The following is a 21,218-nucleotide window of genomic DNA, read 5'->3' on the forward strand; positions in this document are numbered from 1 at the left end:
GCAGGATTCAAAGCGGATAAAGGTAACCGCACCGAGTCGTGGCGCCTCTTTGGCCGATCGCGCGGCTCTCACTCTCTCTCTCTCTCTCTCTCTTGCTCTCCTTCGCTCTCTTTCTCTCTCTTTCTCTCTCTTTCTCTCCATCCTTCCTGGCCCGAGATAACCGATACCTCGAGCAAACAGCCGACGGGAAGCATTACGGGTACCGTGATGCTTACAATGTGCTCGGCTCTATGAATTCAACTGTACTTCCCCAGTTCGTGCGACCTTCGTCGTAATAGCTCCGAGGAACACGGACACCGTGAGCCGAATGGATTTCATTTCGCCAAGTAATTGCTCGAGAGGAGCACCTCGCACGGACCACTGCTTTATCTTCCTTCTTCGCCGAGGGAAATATCGCTTGACATCGGTCGTACGTTAAGAAAACACCCGTAACGCAGTCAAAGTCCGTGAAATTATCCAGCTTATATCTTTTCCAAACTGAAATCGAGAGGAATTCGTTGGATGCAGGATACATGGAAAGGAGATCATGGAAGCTATCAGCGACGGAGACAAAGGAACATGGGCGAATGAAAGGTGTCTGGTTCTGAACAGCGACGAGACGAGAATGATACGGGAGAGACACGGGCGAGGGAAAGCGAGATAATCGAGAAGGGTGGCAGATTGAGGGTTTTATCGACACGATCGAGGTAGGATCGATTGGAAACGGAGCGTACGCTATCATAAAGACAGGTCCCCGACGTAGTGAACGGAACGGCAGAAATTCCATGTTCTCGCATATCCCGCTAATGGCCTGCTCGAAGATCAACGATGCAGGATCGACGATCGGTGGAGATTTTTCGCGGTGCAGATCCACGGCAAAGCCTGCGGAGGACAGCGGCTCCAGCGAGTCATGGCGCCTCCCCATGCATCGCATTACCTATTCACGGGCGGAACGTGCGTTCTCCTATGGTGCACGCGACCATCCGCCAGTGTACACAGCGAGACAGCCATGGCGTCCTGCCGACGAGACCCAGCAATAACGGAGCGATCCAGGCGTTCGCAATTTTAGCGGAATTAAAATGCTAGGAATGCTGGCACGAAGAAAACGCGGCCGCAAATTGCACCGCGACCAACGTTTCAAGCGGTCGTGCTTACAATTGCCGGCAGTGTTTCTTCGTTCCGCCGATGCCGTATACTTCATCGAGGTCGCGTAAAAAAGGCAACGAAACACGAAATCGCGATAGGCCAGAGGAGGATCTATAAATCAGGCTTCGCCGCGCATTCGTTAAATCAATCAGGTTTACTGTTACAAGAGGAAACATACGCATCGGCGATGATTCGATTGTTACAGCTGTTTCACGTCGTCGACCCGATTTCCAAGCTGCGTTCCAGAAACGCGTCAGCGTTCTCCTCATCAGGGACAACGCGTTGGCGCGCTAAAAGCTACGGCCTCTCGATATCGAAGCGCACGAACTTGGCCCTGTTCGCGGCGGGTGCCATTGAACCCCATTGCCGTGGCAAATCGACTCGCAATTTCGCGTCACGCCGATTCGCTACTTTCTCCAATTTTCCTCCGTTGAGCGGGCGCGGGGAATACCAGGCGGAAAGCTGGAATTCCTTAAAGGACACCGGTGACTGCGTAGCCGCGGACGGAGGCAGGAGCAACACGCGAGAAGCGTGCAAAAGTGCGTGCGTATGCGTGACTAACCGCTCGCGCGCGGGTCAATGCCTCGGCTGTCCTCCTCGAGTAAGTATCTACCTACTCCGTGGCTACCTTCGCTACTACGTTATGCTTGTACCACCGCTCAAGATCGCGGGCCTGACGAGCACGCGTTCGCGACCGCACGTTCCGTATGCACGGGCCTGACGTTTCCGCCAGGCGGCCCCCTTTGACACGCGCAGAATCGCCGTGACCATACGGCTGGCCCGGTGAAACAACGTTTTTCAAGATTAATGATGATGAGCGCAGCCGGATTGGATCCGCCGCGACTCGTTGACAGCGCTTGCTCACGACGCGCACACTCTGGAAATCAAATCTACCATTCGTTGGGGCGGCACTCCGAGCCCTCCGGGCTTTTTCCTCCAACCTGCATGCAGACGTGCTATTGTATGACTCCATATTCCCTTTAGCGTCCTTCGCGGGTAAAAGAGTTATACCGTATTTCGTCTGTGACTCCATAACGCGCGAATTTTCCTCTAGATACCGAAAATACCATTGGTGTGTCGCGGGATCGTAATTCTCTCTGGGTACCATTTTCGACGGAGAGCAGCGAAATGAAATGTTATCTCGGTGAAGTTAGAGGTGCGAGTGTATCGTTACTCTAGTGTAGGATAGTGGATTAAATCTGCAGAGAGCCGAGATCTTGCGTGCGTTTTAAACGCGCGGGTTAAGTAGCCGCGAATGCGTGTAAGCTGGAATTATTTTCGAGATTTTAGAGATTCGTATGATCATTCGAGAGACGTTAAGATTAGATCGGCAGATTAGATCGAGGCTCGTGCGTTTGTTTTCCGGGGCGAGTATCATTCCTGTATAATAAATCGTAAAATGGCATTCCTTAATGGTACCTGCATCGATTGGCGCTCTCAAGGCGCTTTAAACTCGCAGTTACCTCGTCCTTTCCCTGTCAGAAGTTTATGGTGCTTGTATATAGAGCATCTTCGGAGAATTAACAATCCTTGCCGTAATATTTTAATGCGCGATAATTATCGCGAAACAGCAATTAAATGGCACGACGCTTAATTGAATCTCGCATGCGCGCCATATTCGCGGCGCTGTCGTCGCACACGTGTTAACGTAATAACCATAGCATAACTATAACCGCGAGGATATCGGCGGTATCTCAGGGGGAAATACGGGTTCACCAAACTCGAAACTGGTCAGGATATGTGATTCTACGTTTACCTTCATTATCAACAGTTTATGGTCCGATGCACTGTTCCTGTTACGCGTTAAACTGGATTAATTATTTTCAGGATTAATGTATGCAGAAGAGAATACTTCTATTTACCATCACAATCGGTAATCGCTACCGGGGATAATTAAAAATTCCGCGCTGTATCTCGCCCAGAGGGAAACTTCGGGTACAATGAACCCGTTTAAATCCAATTAAAGCTAATTCAGATCCTATTCGTTTCACTAACGTTCACCGTTCAATCGTTCCTTAAGAGCTCCATAATTTTCAAAGTTCGATATCCTTTCATCTCACCTCGGGTAGCCACGCGCTTGCGCGGTCCGAGATTGCGCAGGGACGATCGAGGGAGCAAAAGAATGCGTCGAATTTCGAAAACGCGACACACGCGAGCACCAATTGCCCTGCGAAGGTCCAAGCGCTGAAAACCAATTTCAACCGACTGGATTATAATACTTCCAAGTCATTATCACTGATAGCCATACTTACTGGAGGGAATTACCTGAATCGGCACGATTCCAGGCAACCCATAAGGTCAGGACGAGCTCTGGACGAGCATTACCGGGGTATTTCTGATCCAGTCAGCGAGATCGAGAAGAAGTAGCAGCCGGCCTTCTTTCGATCACTCGATACACGATCGTACGCCGCTTCGTGACCGTGGCAATCGTGACTCCTATTATTATCCTGGCTAACCCACAAAACGAAGTATCCGCGGCCTGTGTCCCCACGTTGGCTAGGCCTTCCGTCCGAGCGGAATCGCGTTGCATTACGTCGCATCGGACCGTGAAACGCCGATGCACAGTTTCATCCGGGCAAAAGATTATCTGAATAACAGGCTGCGCGTGTTAGATGTTATCGCACCTCTTGGCCGGCCATAAATACTTCAATCTATTAAATTTCAACCACCGACGATTAACCAGCTCCACGATGGATAGCCTCCGACCGGTTTATTTTCGGAGAAAATTCCAGGGTGTCCAAGGTTTGTTGCTTCATCACGTCGTAAGAGAGACGTTTACGTCGAAATTAGTATGTTCGCATGGCATAGACAGCGAGGGGGTCGCTGCGAGCGCAGGCCGCGTCACTCGTAAAATGGCCGACCCTACTTTCTGCCAAATCTCCGCCTGTCGATGGAACATCCTTCCCTCTTACTACGTGTTCTCGCGTATTTTACGTCACGTAACTCTTCCGTGAGAATCTCACAGGTACATTGATCCTGAGACGTGGAAAAAGCGCGTGTACTATTTTTCAGGGCCGTGAATCAACGAAGATGGGTCTATCAGGGTGTAACTGTCATCGCGCAACGCAGGATGCGTCCGCTAATTCGCGCCTTATCATTTGACAGAACAGCATGAATATTCCGTGGCAAGGTCGTACGCGTTGCTGCCCGCCATTAATCTAATCAGCTTCTGAATCCTTGATGAGGTGCGAGAGTCATTAATTAACAAGATTGTTATTGTAGACTCGTTAGGCTAATTGACGGTGTTTAAGCGAGTGGTTCGGCCAGAATGTACGAAGCGGACCGGCTTACGCGATAGATAAGAATTTCTCGTAATAGCCACGACTACTTCCCACGATCAATTGCGTGAATGACAGCCGTGGACCGTGTAACGCGTCACGATCCAGCGGAACAGTCTTAGACCGGACGCTGTGCGAATGCGAATGAAACGAAAGAGATCCACGTTGGATCTGGTCTTCGTTGCGAGGCGAAACGAAACGAGATAGCCAGGTACCGTTTAAGAATTGCACGGTTAAAATTCCACGGGCTCGTTCCGTAGGATGAACGATCCAGCTGACAGTGGACACAGCTGCCCAATTAATCGTGGCGTTGACCGGAGCTAGCTAGCTCGCGGATGAGGACGAAGCGACGAGAAGGACGGGGTAAACCGGTGAACGATCGGTTCAAAGTACCATTCGAAAGATCGTTACCCTTGTCAGGAATATCCTTCGTGTTGCTCGTACCCTAGTGGTACCTGTCTCGGCGTGGAGTTGAAAATAAAGATCGTCCTTGTTTTGTTTGTTCCAGCGAGACGGACATGGCTCCGAACGCGGAGGAGGAGTTGCTGGTGGTAAAGCCGTGGGGGCCTCAACCGGAAAAGGTATGTCAGTGGTGTCTTCTCTGGATCGAACGGATCAACCTGGCGTAGAAGGGGACCTAATCGTTTAACTTGTAACGACGATGCGACGCGTATTAGAGTATCAGCAGGATGCTTTCGATTAGCATATCTTTTAACGTTCGGTCGGTAAACAGAGTACAGGTAGGCGTTCGCGGGCTTGCCGGTCGTTTTGTCTTTACGACTCCGTGAGAATCTCGTCGTGTTCAGGGGGTTCGATAAACGACCTAGAAACGTGTTAAAGGAAAGAAATTATGGGTAGTTAAGCTCGCGGAATCAGCTTGTTTTCTGTCATAATCCGGCCAGTTCTAATCTATTTGTCGTAACCGTCGGTGCAAATAGCTATATTATGCATGCATCCCGTTCTCGACGGATTATTTTTCACCGCGATCGATTTACTTCGCGTGAAGGATGCCAAGGTACGAAGAAGCATCGAGGAAAGAACCGAAGATCACGGATCTCCTCGTAGACTATCCTCGAACGGATGAATTCCGTCGTCAAAGGAAATTCCTGCGCGTTGGTATTCGCCAAACGTTTTTCCACCACCGGCGTGCAACCACGGTTAAAGGATCGAGCGTTAATTTATAACGCGAACGCGATTTCCGTTCCTGGATAAATGAAACAATCTACTCGGCGAACAGTTCCATAAATATACGCGTTCGCATAGTTTCGCTGATGAATGGCGAGCATCGCATACCATCCAGGTTGCTCGTTTATAAAACACGGTTTTGTCAAGCGCTCGCCCTGTCAACCGTTTGATTATTAGCACTCGCCTTCGAATCCTCCGACCGATCATTCACTTCGCGCTTAACCGAGCCACGCGTTTAATAACCAGGCATGCATTAACATGCGCCAACTCGGATGCATTGAATTCTGCAGTTCGTAATGGCTTCGCCGGCATTTATACGCGTCGTGAAGCTGCGAGGGAGGTAATAAGTCACGGATAATATGATTAATATCGAGGAGAGGCTGCGGCGCATCGCGTTAACCCCTTCGAGGTGCACATATTTACACTCGGGTTAAATCCTTATTTTTATGCTCGCGCCGCGTGATTAACGGGGATAATCCAACGTCGAGCGTGTTCCCACTCTAAGAAATCGGACATCGTTGCGTAAAAAGCATCTTATCTTATCCCCGAGACGGGTCACGAGTGACTCTTGACCTTAATTATCCGAGAACCTCGTTGTCCCTCTTTTCTTCGTATATTACGAGCCAAAGAAACACCGTGTCCCGCTAATGAGAGATTTACGTCATTACAATAGAATGATTAACGAGTCGTTCCACCGTGGTTAGACACCCAATGGAAATTGTTCGGGAATGCTCGTGAAAGTCGCGATTTTTACCAAACCGTCCAACTCTTCGCTCTAATCGCGAAAAAGGGGAGACGAAACGGGGCGCGAGCTCGAAATCGGATCAACCGCGACGTGGGGACGGGCAAACCTTCCATCCGGGTACTTCCCCTTGTTCTACGTACCTCTAAGCACTCGTTGGCTTTTGTACGACCGCCGCGGTTGTCATCGAAGCGAACGATACCGGCTCATTGACAAGCTGGTACCCGGCGAGTACTTAGCAGGCTCAAGAAAGCGTGACGTCCTCGTGTATCTAGGTTACACGTAAGTTTGTTTTGTTTCGCATGAATCCGTCTAAGGCCAACGAGTATTCCATAGCGCCAACCCTTACTCTCCGCCATTCTTTCCGAGCTGCCTAATTACTTGCATAATTGCAACGCTTACGACTGAAAGCTCTCCAACTAACGATTTCCTTCTCGCAGATCCCGTTTCACGTTCACTCGGACGAAAAGGGGAAGAAAAGAAAAGAAGCCTAGGCATGATTGATCTATGCACACCTCTACTCAATCATGATCGTCGTTAGACGATTTACGTCCATGTCCGCGCGGTATCTCGCGCGCGCGTGCATCCCGGAAAGGAACTCTAATTACTTTATCGTTTTTCAAAAAATACATCGTTACCAACGAGCCCCGTATTCATCAAACGATGATGGTCCATCAGCGTCCTCCGTCGATTTCAGTAACGAACAAGCCTATGATTGATCGCGACTGTCGACGACCTGCAACGTCCTACGTACGTCTAAATAGATTCAGTATCCGAGCTGAAACGAACTTTTCCACGGGATCGTTAGACCGTGGCGTTCTTTACGCCTCTCCTTTTTCGCGCTCGCGAGAGAGGCAGTAACCACGAAATAGAAACTCGGTTTCACGGCTTAAAACCGAAACGATTAACCGCGCGTAGCAAACCGCGAGCGGTTTCATTCGCGTTGGATACCCGTGGTATCCCTGAGCCGTGCTTTAGAAAGCTGCCACGCGACCTTCCCGCCAAATCGACCGACAAATCGTTCCTAAATTCCCTATTCCGTTCTGGCATTTCCTTCTCATCCACTTCGTGCTTTACGATCGATCCTTTGCAATCGTAAGTAGATTCGCAGGCTCGTCATTGCAACCTATTTACCGCGTTAGGCTGTTATGCAACGTGTATAGATAACATGGTGTACCGTGAGGGAATTTTTGACCTGGGGAATTTATACGATAAATGCTCGGACATGGTATGTCTCCTTAAGGCTGCAACTACCGATCTGTAATGTGTACTAAGGGATAATGTATGTACATAGATAAGGGGATGAACGAAGGCTATGAAACGTAGTTAAATGAGTATGCTAAAATCAGTAATGGCGTTTCCACCTGAATAAAGTGTCTGAAACTAGGCATTCTTGTTAGTTTGGCCACTTTAATGTCGAAAGTATTGTCAAATCAGGACCGAGAAAGGGAAAGCCTGGAATATAGCGTGTAAGTCGAATAATGGAGTTTCATGGGGATTTTCATCGTCTTGGAAACGTAACTATAGCGTGTACTCCCTGTCGAAGGCGGTAAATTCATTTCCACGATCGATCCGTGTTTCAACATGGTGGAGTCGGACCCCATGGGCGGCGTAGCCCGCACGGTAACCTATGGGCCACGAGACGATAATCACTGTAATCTCATCGATTTACGGCGTGGAAGCGGCGTGAAATTAACCTCGCTCCAGCTTTTTCACTCCCTCGCATGAATATTTCATCCGCGACGGAAGGCGCGCGAGCATAATTTCCGCGGAAACCGCGATTCGTTGGAGCGGTAGAAAATGGCAGCATTCGGTCAACACTCGTCTCGGTAGACTCTCGACGCATTGCCAATGTGGAAATTGTTGGTCGTTACCCAATATTATGCCGTCCGCTGTTACACCGCGAGGCAATGGCGGTTAAATCACCAGCGTTTAATTACGGTCGAACCGTTTCGGTTGCGCGTATTTTATTTCGTCGTAGAGATCGCAAAGAGATAAATCAGTGGCAGTGGCTGCCGGCTTTGTTCGATCACGCTGCCCTCCCTTTTACCTCTTTGCCTTCTGTCCAGCCAGACGGACGCGCAATTATGTCTTACGGTCTTGCGATTTTCTTTGCAGGAGCGATTAAGACCACCTACGTACAACGCGGAGGACTACGCGATCGCCCTGAGACGATGGGGAAGACGTCCATTAGGAAGTGTTCAAGACTCGCAGGGTACCCTGCCGTCGACAACCAGTTCGAGTTCCGGTTACGCTTCCGGAAGCGGCGAGATGACCTTGAGACAATTCACCTCGGTCAGCGAGCTGCTGAACAAGCTCAGGGCGGACCTCAGGCTGGCGTTTCCAAGGTTGGTGGACACGATCCAGCCATTTCTACGTTGCCACTTTGCAATTCCTTTGCCATACCGCTAAATTAATCAGACGTCTGATTACCAATGCAAATCGCGCGTTACCTAAGCCGATCTCGATCATTCCACTTGGAAAGTAGCCTTGGTGATCGTGAAAATACCGACAGGTTTACGACCAACGGCAACGGTTGTTAATTATCAAGGTGTATCGTCGGTAAAATCGCGGAATTCTTTTCCTCCTCGCGCGATACACCCTCGCGAGGATTCCCTTGGAAATTCGCGTTCTCGGCACAGCGGTGTTAGTGGAAGGAGCTTCGCTTTCGAATCGAAACAGATGATCACGACGGCACACGAGGGTACACGACACCCGGAAGCACGTGTACTTGATTGTCCGTGAACAATTAAAATAAGCTATCGTACGGACTGGATTTACGCTCTCTCGCTGGAACTAACGACAAGAACACCTCGAAAATTCCCGATACTAATTGAACAGGAAGAACAGGCACGAACGGAGCCGGATTTACAGTTACTTTTTATACGTATCCTTTTCTTTTACGAGAGAACGCGAGTTCCGATATGCTCCCCACCCCCGTGGCTCGTAAAAATTCCTCCTCGATTTGGCTGCTGATTAGCCGACGGTCATTAAACCTTCGCTCGTTAGGAGGCAAAAGGTAAACCTTGCCCACGTGCCTGCGCGGTATCGCTGGAAACGCACGAACCTATAGTTTTTCCCGTAATTAATCGCGATCATGCGTTTCGACTTGTTAGCCTCTATCAGTTGCTCCTCGCGGATCCAGTATCTCTGCTTCCGAGGAAAATTGCGCAAAAATTCATCCTCCGTTCCCGGTCTTCGCGTAGTCTCGCGCGATCCTCTTCGTTAACTATCCCGATTCGATGCTCGTATCTGATTTTATTTGAGAATTAAATTAACCAGTCTGAGCGAGAAGCGAAAGCCATCCGTCTGTCATTCCTGGTCCGAGCGTGCGTGAATCATCGGACAAAAAGCGTCCTAGGTTTCCTGTGGTGTCTCGGCTTTTTGCGATATTGCAGACCGATAGAGAGCAACAAAGAAACGGGTTTTACTTGGTGTTTCTGAGACAACGCGGGGATTACAAGAGGATCAACGCGTATAAAGCCTTGGTACAGCGTTCAACGAAGGGCGAAATAATAGTCTCGTCCCCGTTAGGCGCCAGCATGATTAAAGATCGGACGTAAACGTTGAGATTTGTTCGTGAATGTCGGTGGCTCATGCTGTACCCCCGCGTGCAAGATCGACGATGTTTGTCTCGGATTGCCCGAAGCATGCACGCTGGTATTCATTCATAACGCGTGTAATCGCAGCCCCTGGACACGCGTCTGTAATTGACTGCAGCGATAGTCTAAGGATATCAAAGTCCTTTCACCATTTTTGATCGGTATCGACGAGCAAATACAATAGGAATTACTTTCGCTTCTCGGTCACTTTAACGCCTTCCACGGTTTATTACCGCGGCAAATTTATTCCATCTATTCCTCTCGAGACCGAGCTTTCCTTCTCTGTGTTAGTCCCTGTTATGCCGCTCGATTTATAGATACAACACTTTCGGTTAATCACGAAAATTCGCGTTCACTGTCTTCGTCGCTGTGTTAGAGGATGTGGACCTATTATACACCATGACCAATCAGACCCGCATTCCTCACCACTGCTGACTTACCAGCAGCGCACGCGTTGCACCTCCGGGGTATACTAGAATTCCGATAACCCGCCATGTTTGCGGGTTCAACGAGATACACGCGGGATAATCGAATATCCCGAATTACTGGACTGTACCTGTAACTCGAGGAAACGTGGAGAATAATTTAAAAATTTATCGTAATTAACATATCAATGCGACTAATTTGCCGATAGTTCAAATTCCATGTTTCTGTTCTACGATACTATGGCCGAGGGATCGAGGAGCATATGAATATTTCGAAGACTTTTCTTTTCAAAGATCTTTATTGGACTGACTGCTCTTCAGCTCGAAGTGCTCGGCACACCTCGACCGATCGTCTCGCCATGGATAGCCTTAAGTGTCTTAGACCTAACCAGTCGGAGACACTGCCTGTCACCTGACTGTTTACGTCGTCTACTCTAAAGATCGCTTACAATACTCTTCCCGTCCATGTAAAATAAGGATTCCAAGAAGTGCTTCTGAGAATACGATGCCCCAAAGCATGGTTACCAAACGACATCCGTAAGACACGGTCACGATCGGGTCTGAGACTCTACTGTACCAGTCTGCGACTAGACGTAACGAAAGAGAATGTAGAGTAGAGGGTTCAACGAGACCGCTGTTTTTTCCACGATCGTTCTTTCAATCCACGAGATAGGAGAGATGCCGTAAAGCGATAGACCTGTTCCATATCTCGTCTGCGGCTACGATTTCCGTGCTCCTCCTTATCCAGATTCGTATCGGGCTTCACGAGATCGAATCACCCTCGCGAGCACTAGTCAATCCATTAGCGTTGACTCTTCATTCGCGACTCTATTTTTCTCCCCTGATAAGCTCGTCGATCTCGTCTCGTCTCCGTTTCCGTGATTTATAATCCCAGACCACCCAGAACGCGTGGACTCGGATCGCAAGGAGAGGACGTGATCGCGAATACAATCCTCGCGGCGTAGACACGTAGCCTACGTGTAACAGAGTATATCGGGCAAAAGGAAGGCTGGCGAAAAGGCGGGAACCGTCCATGCAATATTCTCGAACTAATTCTTGCCCGATCCGCGTGCTCGTTTACCCTTATTAAGCGCAATTTCGCCGCGCGCATCGGCGCACAATTTGCGGCCAACGGATATACGAAGCGGCGAGAGCAAGAAACACACCGGGCTGCATAGATGAGAACGATTCTAATCACACGACCCGACGAATGTAAAAGGACAGAGAGGCAAGAACGGCGTGTATATGCAGCGGCGCGCCGCGACGTGGCGTCCAGTAGCCCGGTCGGGATTCCCCGGGTAAAAAGGACGCACGCATGCGCAACACCGAGCACCGCAGCCGCCGTTTAACCACGCGACCGCCGCAATTTGCGACCGGTGGAGGCCTGGGGCCGTTCTAAAATTAAAGTTACCGTATACCGTGTGACCGTTTCGTCGAGTTCCCATAGCACGTCGGATGATCCGGAACGGTTCGGTGATCCTTGGATCCTCGCGGGATGGACGTGCTGGCCAACCCCGTTACACCGATTCCGCGGGACGAAATCGGTCACGGCTTTCATCGTCGCAGTCACCGATTCGTCCACGCTGTCGATGATCGCACACGGACATTCTAGAAACGGCACTGTCCCACGAAGACCATATGGTCGACGCGAGCGTGTCCCACATACTACGCTGGATGACTTATAATATGGGCAAGCTTCCTACGGCGTTGGCGAGCGGATAAACCCGTAAGTAGCGGCCCCGGATAAACGAATGCCGATATTACGGATAACTGTACAGCCCGGCTTGACGTGCTCAATGCGCAAATCGATCTGGATGAGGCGCATCCTCGATTTCCGCGATCCCAGAGCCGCGTATCATTTGTCGGGATCTTATTAGACCGTTTAACAGAGGTTTTTTCCTCTGTTAGGCGTAGTTCAATTGCGCGGCGTCGACGACTCGGCTGACGGAATCGATTTATTCTCCACCAGGTCGTAATAATTACCTGTCGAGATCGATTACGCCGATCGGCCGTGATCTTTTTCCTCGCCGCGCTCGAGGATGAATGCGCGTGCTATCTGGAGCGAAGAAACGTACGCGTGACGTTAAGAATGATATACCCGTTTCCAAGTCGTTCTTGCTTTCTTAATATCTGTATGCAACTTGCATGGACAAACCGAACCGCGACTTTAGACGTAATCACAGTGGACGGAATATACATACACGGGCTGCATACGAGTTCACGCGGTTTCTGGAGTACTGGCACGAAGACTTCGGATTTGGGTTAACGAAGACGTTGGAATTTCTTTGATTTACGGTTCGTGTAAATTGCCAGGATTTTGCGAAACAAACAGCAAGACATCGAGGAATTTTTCCTTTCCCCGACGAAACTTGCCATCATCGGAACGCACTTTCATCGGAAATGATCTAGAGTCTCTATCATCGGAGGATCATCAAGGTTTGAGGATTCGCGTGTGCCTTGGGACAGGCCGTCAACGAAACCTAACGTGTTATTACAGCGTACATATGCTCGTCGAAGCGAGAAAGGAAGAAAAGGATTGCCGAGGCATGACGAGTTATTATAAGCTATTAACCGAAGACTCGGCGTTTAATTAGACGTTCGCGTTGCTCTAATTAAATAAGAGCTTCTCGATTCCAAACTATCCAGTCTCCTTCCTTTTCCACAACGCTGCTATCGAAAGCTTCGGAACGGAAGTCTCCGATATCCTGGCAAGACACGCGAGCCTTTTGTTACTTATTATGCGATTCAGGCTTCGTTTTCATTGATATTCCGTGTCTTTCGTCCATCGTTGACCGTTTAAAGGTCCTGCCTTTTAGGTAACAGCGCTTGAAAGGATTCCCTGGTCCATTCATGAAACCTGCACTCTTTGTATGCACGAGGCTTTTCTGTCAGAATGAAAGGTCCTGGTCGGTGAATCTTGCGTTTAACATTGACCACGAATGGCCAACCAAATACTTTCTCCTTTCTTTCAAAAGGTCCCATTCTTTTCTGAGAACCCTCGCTGATTTAAAGGCTCAATATTCGGAATTTTCGTTTTTGAGACTTCTCAGAACGCGCAGTTGCCTTTGGTAAAATTAATTTCCAAAAATTATTAACTATAATAAAATTATATACTATAATTAGCTATACATGGTGAATCGGCAGCTCCACGTTTGCTGTCGAGTTGCAAACTTTCATACGACTCTATCGCAAAAGTATACGATAACACGTGTATCCACGCTTTGACCACTGATCGATAAATCTTCGAAGATCGATACATCCGTTAGAAAACAGCGCGTGATTTATTCATCGCTCGCGATCGTTCTACTTAAATCCTCAAATGGGGGCAAACGCGAATCTAAAGGTTTACATTTCAGATTCGCTTATTCACACTCTGTCTCAATTTACTTGCATTATCGTGTCCCTGTTTCCATGAGACATAGAATCTCGACGTAGATAACGGATGTCCCACAGAGATCATTCGAGTATCTGCATCTAGATCATTTGCCTGCTCTTTAGTTTTCCGCGAGTACTAAAAAGCAAGGTAACGCTTTGGCTGCACAGCTCGGGAACCCTCGGATTATTCGAAGATTACGCGAAGGAGCTGCGCGTTTTACGGCAACCCCCTAATGAAGGGTGTCCCGCGTTAACGTTTGGTATTATAGTTGGCTGAGAAACACGCGGTTACCTGGTCGCGGAGGCAAAAAGGGTTGGTGAAATTTATACAGTATGTTTCTTATAAAACCTTCCGTCTCTCCTCCTTTCCTTTTTCCACGTGGAGGAATATCAACCGCGTCGAAGAAGCCTCGACCGGCCACCGAACCCACGATACCCCACGATGCTTCCGCTTCGCGTAACAGGGAACGCGTAACTGCTTCCTACTTAATGGAAACCAAGGAAGTCTCCTTTTTTCACGCGATATCAGATCCCGTTTCTGCTTATTCCGCGAAACGAATTATCTCCCCGCGTTCTTAACCCAAATTCGGTAATCCCTCCGAAAGGAATCCTCGGAGAATCTCCCACCTGAACGTCTCTGTACGTCTGCCAAGAGTCGTAGAATTTTAACACGGTTAGAAGCAAGGTGCAGCTTCCCGTGAAGAAATTCATAGATCGTTATATAGGGTGGAACAAACATTTCGTACACTTGGCATGAATCCGTTATGTAATAACATTAAACAGCACCTATGGAGTTTCTCGTTAAGATGATTATCGCGTGGCAGTGATAAATGCACAGCATTTTATGTAGATAAAAATGGAAGTGAGATGTCCCCGTTTCGTTCTAAACGCGTTTAGCACGCAGTTGTACAAGTTAATTAAGTTGCTCGAATTAAAGGAAAATATTTCACCTGGACAAAAGATTGCCCCGCTCTGTATAACGTCCTGGTATTAAGAATGCTCGTGATCACCGTTTAATTGTCAGGCCGCATTTAGTTAATGACCAGCCGGAGAAGTGTCCCCGTAAAAAGTATCGCTATAAACCGCTTAATCGCTTTATATTTCATTCGTCCGTTTATTTACGACGTTACACGGCACAGGCAAATAAACGATAATCTATTACGACAGAAACGCGACGCCTTTATCGTCGGTGCTTCGCGTTCTATGGATGCACATGAGCGCGAGCATCGGAGGATATTTCGCAATTTACTTCTCGCGCGTGTTCCGCCATTGTTGCAGCTGATTTTCGCGAAATCGGCGCGGAATAACTGCTCTAGATCGGCTACGGTTACGTAAAACCGTATCCCTCGTCGGTTATTGTCTGTGGAATAACAATAAGAGCGACAGAAGACGCGGCTTCCTAAGTGAAAAGCTTCCTCGATCTGTTCATCGAACTCTCGGATGTAGTAAAAGGATGAGAAGGGACGGGATATAAATTACGCAATGTTCCGTAGGCAGAGGCCAAAAATATCGCGTGAAAGAGAAACGTCCGACGACACTGCGAGGCTTTCGTTTTCTTCTGCGCTGTGTCGTCCATCGTCTTAAATTTTAGGGTGTGCCCACACACCGGGCAATAAGGAACACTTGATATTCATGCCACGTACGCCGAAGGCATTCTTACGTGTACACCGTAGTCTGCATAATGCGGGGTGTAATATAATGCACCCATTGCCGCGCCGAAGCTTCGCATGACGTCTCCAGGAAAGCGTGTTTTCGATAGCAGAGCCGTTCTCCTTGGAACGAATTCCTCTTTATCCCTCTATTCTTGCGTCCACGTTGCACGAAACTCTTTCTGCTCGCCTACGAATACATTATCGTATACTGTAAAAGCGAACTTTCGACGTCGCGCCGGCCGAGAAGGTGTAATTTGTGGAAACCCATGGTGGTCGCACTGTCGTCTAAATGCAAATCGATGCAACGATCTTCGTTCGCTGTCCGTGGGAATGCTGGATTTATGTGGAGCGGGTCAGGAGTGTTTTGGTAGAACAATAGATGTACGAACGTGGATTCCTTGGTCTAGATCGCTGTATGCGTTTCAGATCCACTTTAACAACCGAGTTATTCCGCTTTTTTAGAAATCTTTGCAGTGAGTGAAAGACGTCGAGGAGTGTAGAAAGTGCACATGCAAAAGTACATGATTCCGAGAGTGACTTGGTCAGTGAAGCATCTGAACTGGATTAAATCGTCCAGACGGAATTTTTTCCTCATGTAATAACTCTTCTGTAATTATCGAAGACGCGTGTACTACTATAACCGGTCTTACCTATTTTAATCACTTTCGTAATTACCATCTACGTGTACTCCGATACCAGCACAGGCCTGCGCTGCCTCTGTCACAAAGATCACCCGGTAAGGAAGAACACTGCGTCTAAGATCCCACGTTTTTAGTCCACGTTGTAACCTCTCATCATAGATTTGGTCCGATGTCCAACTGTAACTATATCTATCTTTCGAATTTGATCACGGAGCAGAGAATGTGCGAAAAAGTGCAGCATCATCGGTGTAGGATCATTGCACAGGGTGGTCTGCGGTCGCGTTTCGCTCCTTACGTATCCTTTACCGTCACTCTCGTTCACGCACGAGCTTTCATTTTCTCCAGTATCCAAATGGGGGCCTTCGTATATTTTTAAGGCGAGCCCAACAAAGGCGATCCACGGTGTTCACGCCGTAGAATCGTAATGCTCCGGTGTATTTCGCGCACGTATACACACGCGTGTATCACGATATCCCTGCACGGTATGCATAATACGACGGGTAACATAATGCATCTATTGTTGGACGAGAACTCTCCCTCTCCCTTTCTCTATCTCCCTCTGTCTCCCTCCATCTCTTGTTTACCCTCGGGTAAATAGGCGACGAGTACATATAAGCGGGTACATAGAAAACGTTTTAATACTCATTTGCATGCATTCAGCCCGCGTACACGGCGCTTATATACGGTGTTTATAGAATCACCGTCTAGACGAGAACGTCCTTTCTTCAACAGGCTGGTTCCTTTTAGGAGGCTCGTAGGTGCGAGCCACGCAATGATTTACGACTGTTTGTCCAGCCGGGCCGGGGTAAAAATTTGGAACACGGTATAACGTTCCTGTACTCGGAATTCCGCCGAGAATAATTACCTTTATTATCCACGCGACGAAGGGAAACACGCGTTTCCATCCCCTGCGCGGCAACTTCCAGTCGGAATTTCAAGAACACCATATGTCGGATAACGAAGCAATTATTTCTACGTTTGCACCGTGGACACGGGGATTAGGCGAATTAACCCTGTTCGCCACGGTCCCGGCGTCAACCGGGACCATTACCGCGACGTTCACGACGATTTCATTTCTATCCAGATCTATCACGTCTGATCGTCAGATCTAAAAATTGAAAGGAAAAATCTTCATTTGGATGGCGTCGCGCTGCATCGAGATCTATCTTTGCTTCGAGGAACCGTCGAGGGTTGAGTAACCCAATGGTTGTCATAGAGCCTATAAAACCCTTGCCGAAGAGTTTGACGGGACACACTTTTTGACAGTGCATCGCGTGTTTCTTTTAATTTATTAACACTTCGACTGCCACGTTGGTCATATATGACTAGCCACGGTTTCTCCTGTGACGCCATGGTGGTCATTGGTGACCGAAGCGCTTGAACTAGTTGAACTACATTGAACTTGCAGTGAATGAAAATTGACAATTAGTGCATTTTAAATATAACCGTTGATTAGAAGATACTTTGAAGTGAAAAGTGCCCCATTGAACAATTAAAAATTTTTATCAGAACATCAAGAACATGTTAGAACAAATCTTGCATCTAGCTGTGCACTACCGTGACTCCCTGAAGGGAGTCAAAGGGTTTAACCCGATTTTATCACAAATTATAGGGTATAATAAATAAATTCACAGCCATTTGTCGATTTACTTTTCACGTCGATGCTTTTGCTGCCAAAGAAGGTTCTCGTTACAGAAATCCATTAACACCGCTAATTGCCGGTAATGCACATTTTTGCTGACTCGATCGGGAAATAAAAAGGGGAAAAAGTGCTAGGATCAACACCGGCGATTTATCTTCAGCTTCCACCATTTTGTTTTTGTCGTTTTGGCCAGTCATGGATAACGGGACGCGCACACGATATTCCCGACACTATGAGGGATTAATCGGCTGTTCCGGTTGTTATCTCTCGAACGTGCGAAGCTTAACACGCCGTTAATTAGGCAAATCCGAATACGTGTTTTCCCCCTGCCTTTTTCGGCTCGGCTTTCGGAGATCTTAAAACCGTTTACTTTTACGTCTCCGCGAAACGTGGCACAATTGCGTAATGGCTGAACCGTGTAGAAAGTGACAAAAGTCTTCTTGGCAAGGGAATTCTCACGGGTGCGGGACAGGGATACGTGTACAGAGCTGATGGACTGGCTGGTGCACCATGCTACACGTGTCCCAGCTGTATAATTAAGGAAACTAACGTGACACGATCAAAGATAGCTCTCGTCCATTACGGGTATCTCATTCGTGCTAACTCGAGGAAGAGACGCGGTTTGCAGCTTTCGAACAAAACTCACTCCATGAACCCGTCACTCTTTGACAGTCGTAATATCTATTTCCTCGTCCTTGCACCTGTCTACCTTAAGGCCATCACACCAACGTACGCGAGTTTGCTCGTGGTCGTGCTAGGGAAGCCATCGTGTTGCTCCTCTTCGCGGTACGATCGATAAATCCGATATCTGGTAAAGTGATATCTTAACGAGAATTCTAGACGAACGATAATCGAGTATAAAGTACCAATAATGACACTGGTCGATACTCGAAGCTACGTGAAAGTCGACCATCGGCGACTCACACGCGGCAAGCCGGGGGAAAATTTTCATCGGAAAAAGACTTGGACGGGATTGTTTATGCCGTTAATGGCTCTAAGTTCACGTCTGCTTTATGGTCTATCGGAGAATTTTTGTTTCGTAATAATATCGCAATAACTCGGAAAGGCGTGTAATTTAATTGAGGCATATTTTCTTCCACTCTTCCGCGGATTGATTTCATTAATAGCTACCGGGTTCTTGCATCGTCACTCTTATAATCGTACCGTTGACAACCCCGATGGAACTTGCTTAACAGCGCGCTTATAAAACCGGACTGGTTTTCCTTTTAATTTGCAAGGTCCCATAATTATGTAATTATACCTTTTTCACTCTGACCGTGGTTCATTGGCTGGTACAGTAGCTTACACGGTATAGCGAGGTCCTGTATTGAAACAACTGGAGGGACTTGTTAAAGCTGCGACAGCCAGAGTCTAAACTAAAAAGCTCCCACAGATAAGCTTCAACAGCTGATTAATTTTTCAATTATCTGGATTTATTTAACAATTTATTAATAACTTTTTTATATTACGAAGATCGAATGCATCGACGTGTATAACGATTACTGTACATCGTGCACGATTATGATTAAAATGATTAAAAGTTGTATCATTATGTTGTATCATTATATCTTTATATAGTCTATTAAGGAATAGCTGACTCGAGTGCCAAGCAACCAGGAAAGACCTGGTTAACGATGGATAGTCTTTCGAGTTAAGCGTCGCCTATTAAGATTCATGGAAAGATGAGTGCCGTTGATTTTCAATCAGGCGGTTCTATCCAATTTCCGGATCTTCCAAGACTTTTACGAGTAGTCCAAACCTGGTCCACTAGTCTGTTCATCTTTTAGCCACTTGGTCAAGTGTGTAACGTGATCAGAGTCCATCCTGTGATCAGTTAGTTGCCAGTTTCTTCAGAATTATTCCTTCCTCTAGAAGTAGCGAGGTAATCAAGTGACCACTGTTGACGTTTCTAGAGAGATTTTCCCACTGACGAAGTTCGCCTCTGCGGTTAGCTGGTGGTTAGAAAATGGTCACTGGTTGATCACTAGCTTGTAGCTTTCTCCAAAATCATGCGTGGCGAGTGCTGCGACCACTATGGATGCTGCTGGGCAGTTTTTTGCGCGCACTACGTCCATCTCTATGGTGAAATCAGTTGTGACACCAGTGTGGTCGCTATCTCCATCCGTTCGTGGTGACTTATCCCAGCACTGTGGCATCGTGGACGTTTCTAAAGGAACTCAGTTGGGTTCCACCCACAACGATGCGTGTTAATTATTTCGCTATTGTTGGACGTCTCTGGTCGTTCTTCTAGTCCGGCTTCTAGCGCATACGTGGAGCTGGTAGGATTAGTCAAAAGAACCAAAAAGTGAGAAATTCTAGCAATAAAAGTATGATACTGGCTACGAAGATAACCATAGGAATTAAATAGCAAGAAAAGGAATATTGTAGCAATAAAATGAAATGCACAAAGAAATTCAGGCAATAAAAAGTAGTGCAAAGGTAATAGCATCGAACCACGAGCAAATAGGGTACGGAACATTGGAGATGAATTCGAGATACAAATTCTTAGGATTCTAAGAAGCATATGCTAGAAGTCTGAGAATTTAAATAGGATGGAGTTGGCCTATACGGCACTGCGAATGTGGAAATGTGACACGATATCCTCGAGCTATATACCAGTGACCGTAGATAGTGCACATACGCGTGTGTTGAGCGCAAATGTATTGGTACCGTTACTTCCGGTCCAGCGCGCAAATATATTAGGATATGCAATCAACCACATATCACTCCGTGCATACGAATACCTATCTCCTTGCACGAGTATTCGATCTTACGAACGATTCCGACTTGCTTTACCTACGTCCACGTCTAGCAGAACTTCCTCCAGTGAGCAAGGAACTTTGAATGATCTCGAACAAATGCTGTCTACAGATAAACAATTAAAATACCGAGTCTTTAAAGATAAATTTTTCCCCTATCTCGAGATAAAATGACAGATAAAATTATTTTTCAGCTTCGTCCAAGAATTCGCTTCACCTCCAGCCGATGGGATTACGCTGCTCCTAGAGACACTTCGTGGCGTACAGCTGGCCCAAAGTTCACCACCCTCTTCCGGTCACACAGGTCCAAGAGTCGGAACCAGAAGAGCCGCTCTGGACGAGTTGGGTTGCGTGGAGTGTCTAGCTGCCTGCACCGAACGATGCACCGATGCACCGAGGCTCCTAGTGCAAGCTCAACCCGGTCTTCTTGCTCTGGCAGTTTGTCTGACTAGTAGCTTGAACCGGTCTCGAGTCCTGGCTCTCCAGGTAACAATCGTCACTTCCGTTCCTAGTACAAACGTCGGTACTGTTAGTCAAAAACGATCTCGGTTGCGATCATACGTGCAATATCGCACTCGTCTCTTACATCCCTGGACTCTGGACAGTGTCGCGTGGCCTATGCTTGCATCTCTCGTGTGGATCTCGTCGTATATCGATCGTGTATTAACGTCAGTGTTGAATAGACGAAAAAATGGACAGTTAAGTATGTGCACTTTAACCCTTGCCTTCGTGTAATCTCGTAATATCAGCAATGGCAATATTTTCTCCATTCGTCGATATTTTGTCGCCCAC

General features: G+C 47.7%; 1 protein-coding gene across 3 annotated transcripts in view; it reads left to right on the top strand.

The window, feature by feature from the left end:
• Positions 1–21,218, top strand: part of mwh (multiple wing hairs) — a 56,315-nt gene that overhangs the window by 31,629 nt on the left and 3,468 nt on the right. For all 3 annotated transcript variants that reach the window (XM_017903898.1, XM_017903900.1, XM_017903899.1), the window contains exons 2-4: positions 4,912–4,984; positions 8,449–8,678; positions 20,621–20,912. In XM_017903898.1, coding sequence (XP_017759387.1) covers positions 4,912–4,984; positions 8,449–8,678; positions 20,621–20,912 — 595 coding nt within the window. The remainder of the gene's footprint in view (positions 1–4,911; positions 4,985–8,448; positions 8,679–20,620; positions 20,913–21,218) is intronic.

The sequence above is a fragment of the Eufriesea mexicana genome, unplaced genomic scaffold, assembly GCF_001483705.2.
Source record: "Eufriesea mexicana isolate 0111107269 unplaced genomic scaffold, ASM148370v2 scaffold2551, whole genome shotgun sequence".
In the NCBI taxonomy this organism is placed as follows: Eukaryota; Metazoa; Arthropoda; class Insecta; order Hymenoptera; family Apidae; genus Eufriesea; species Eufriesea mexicana.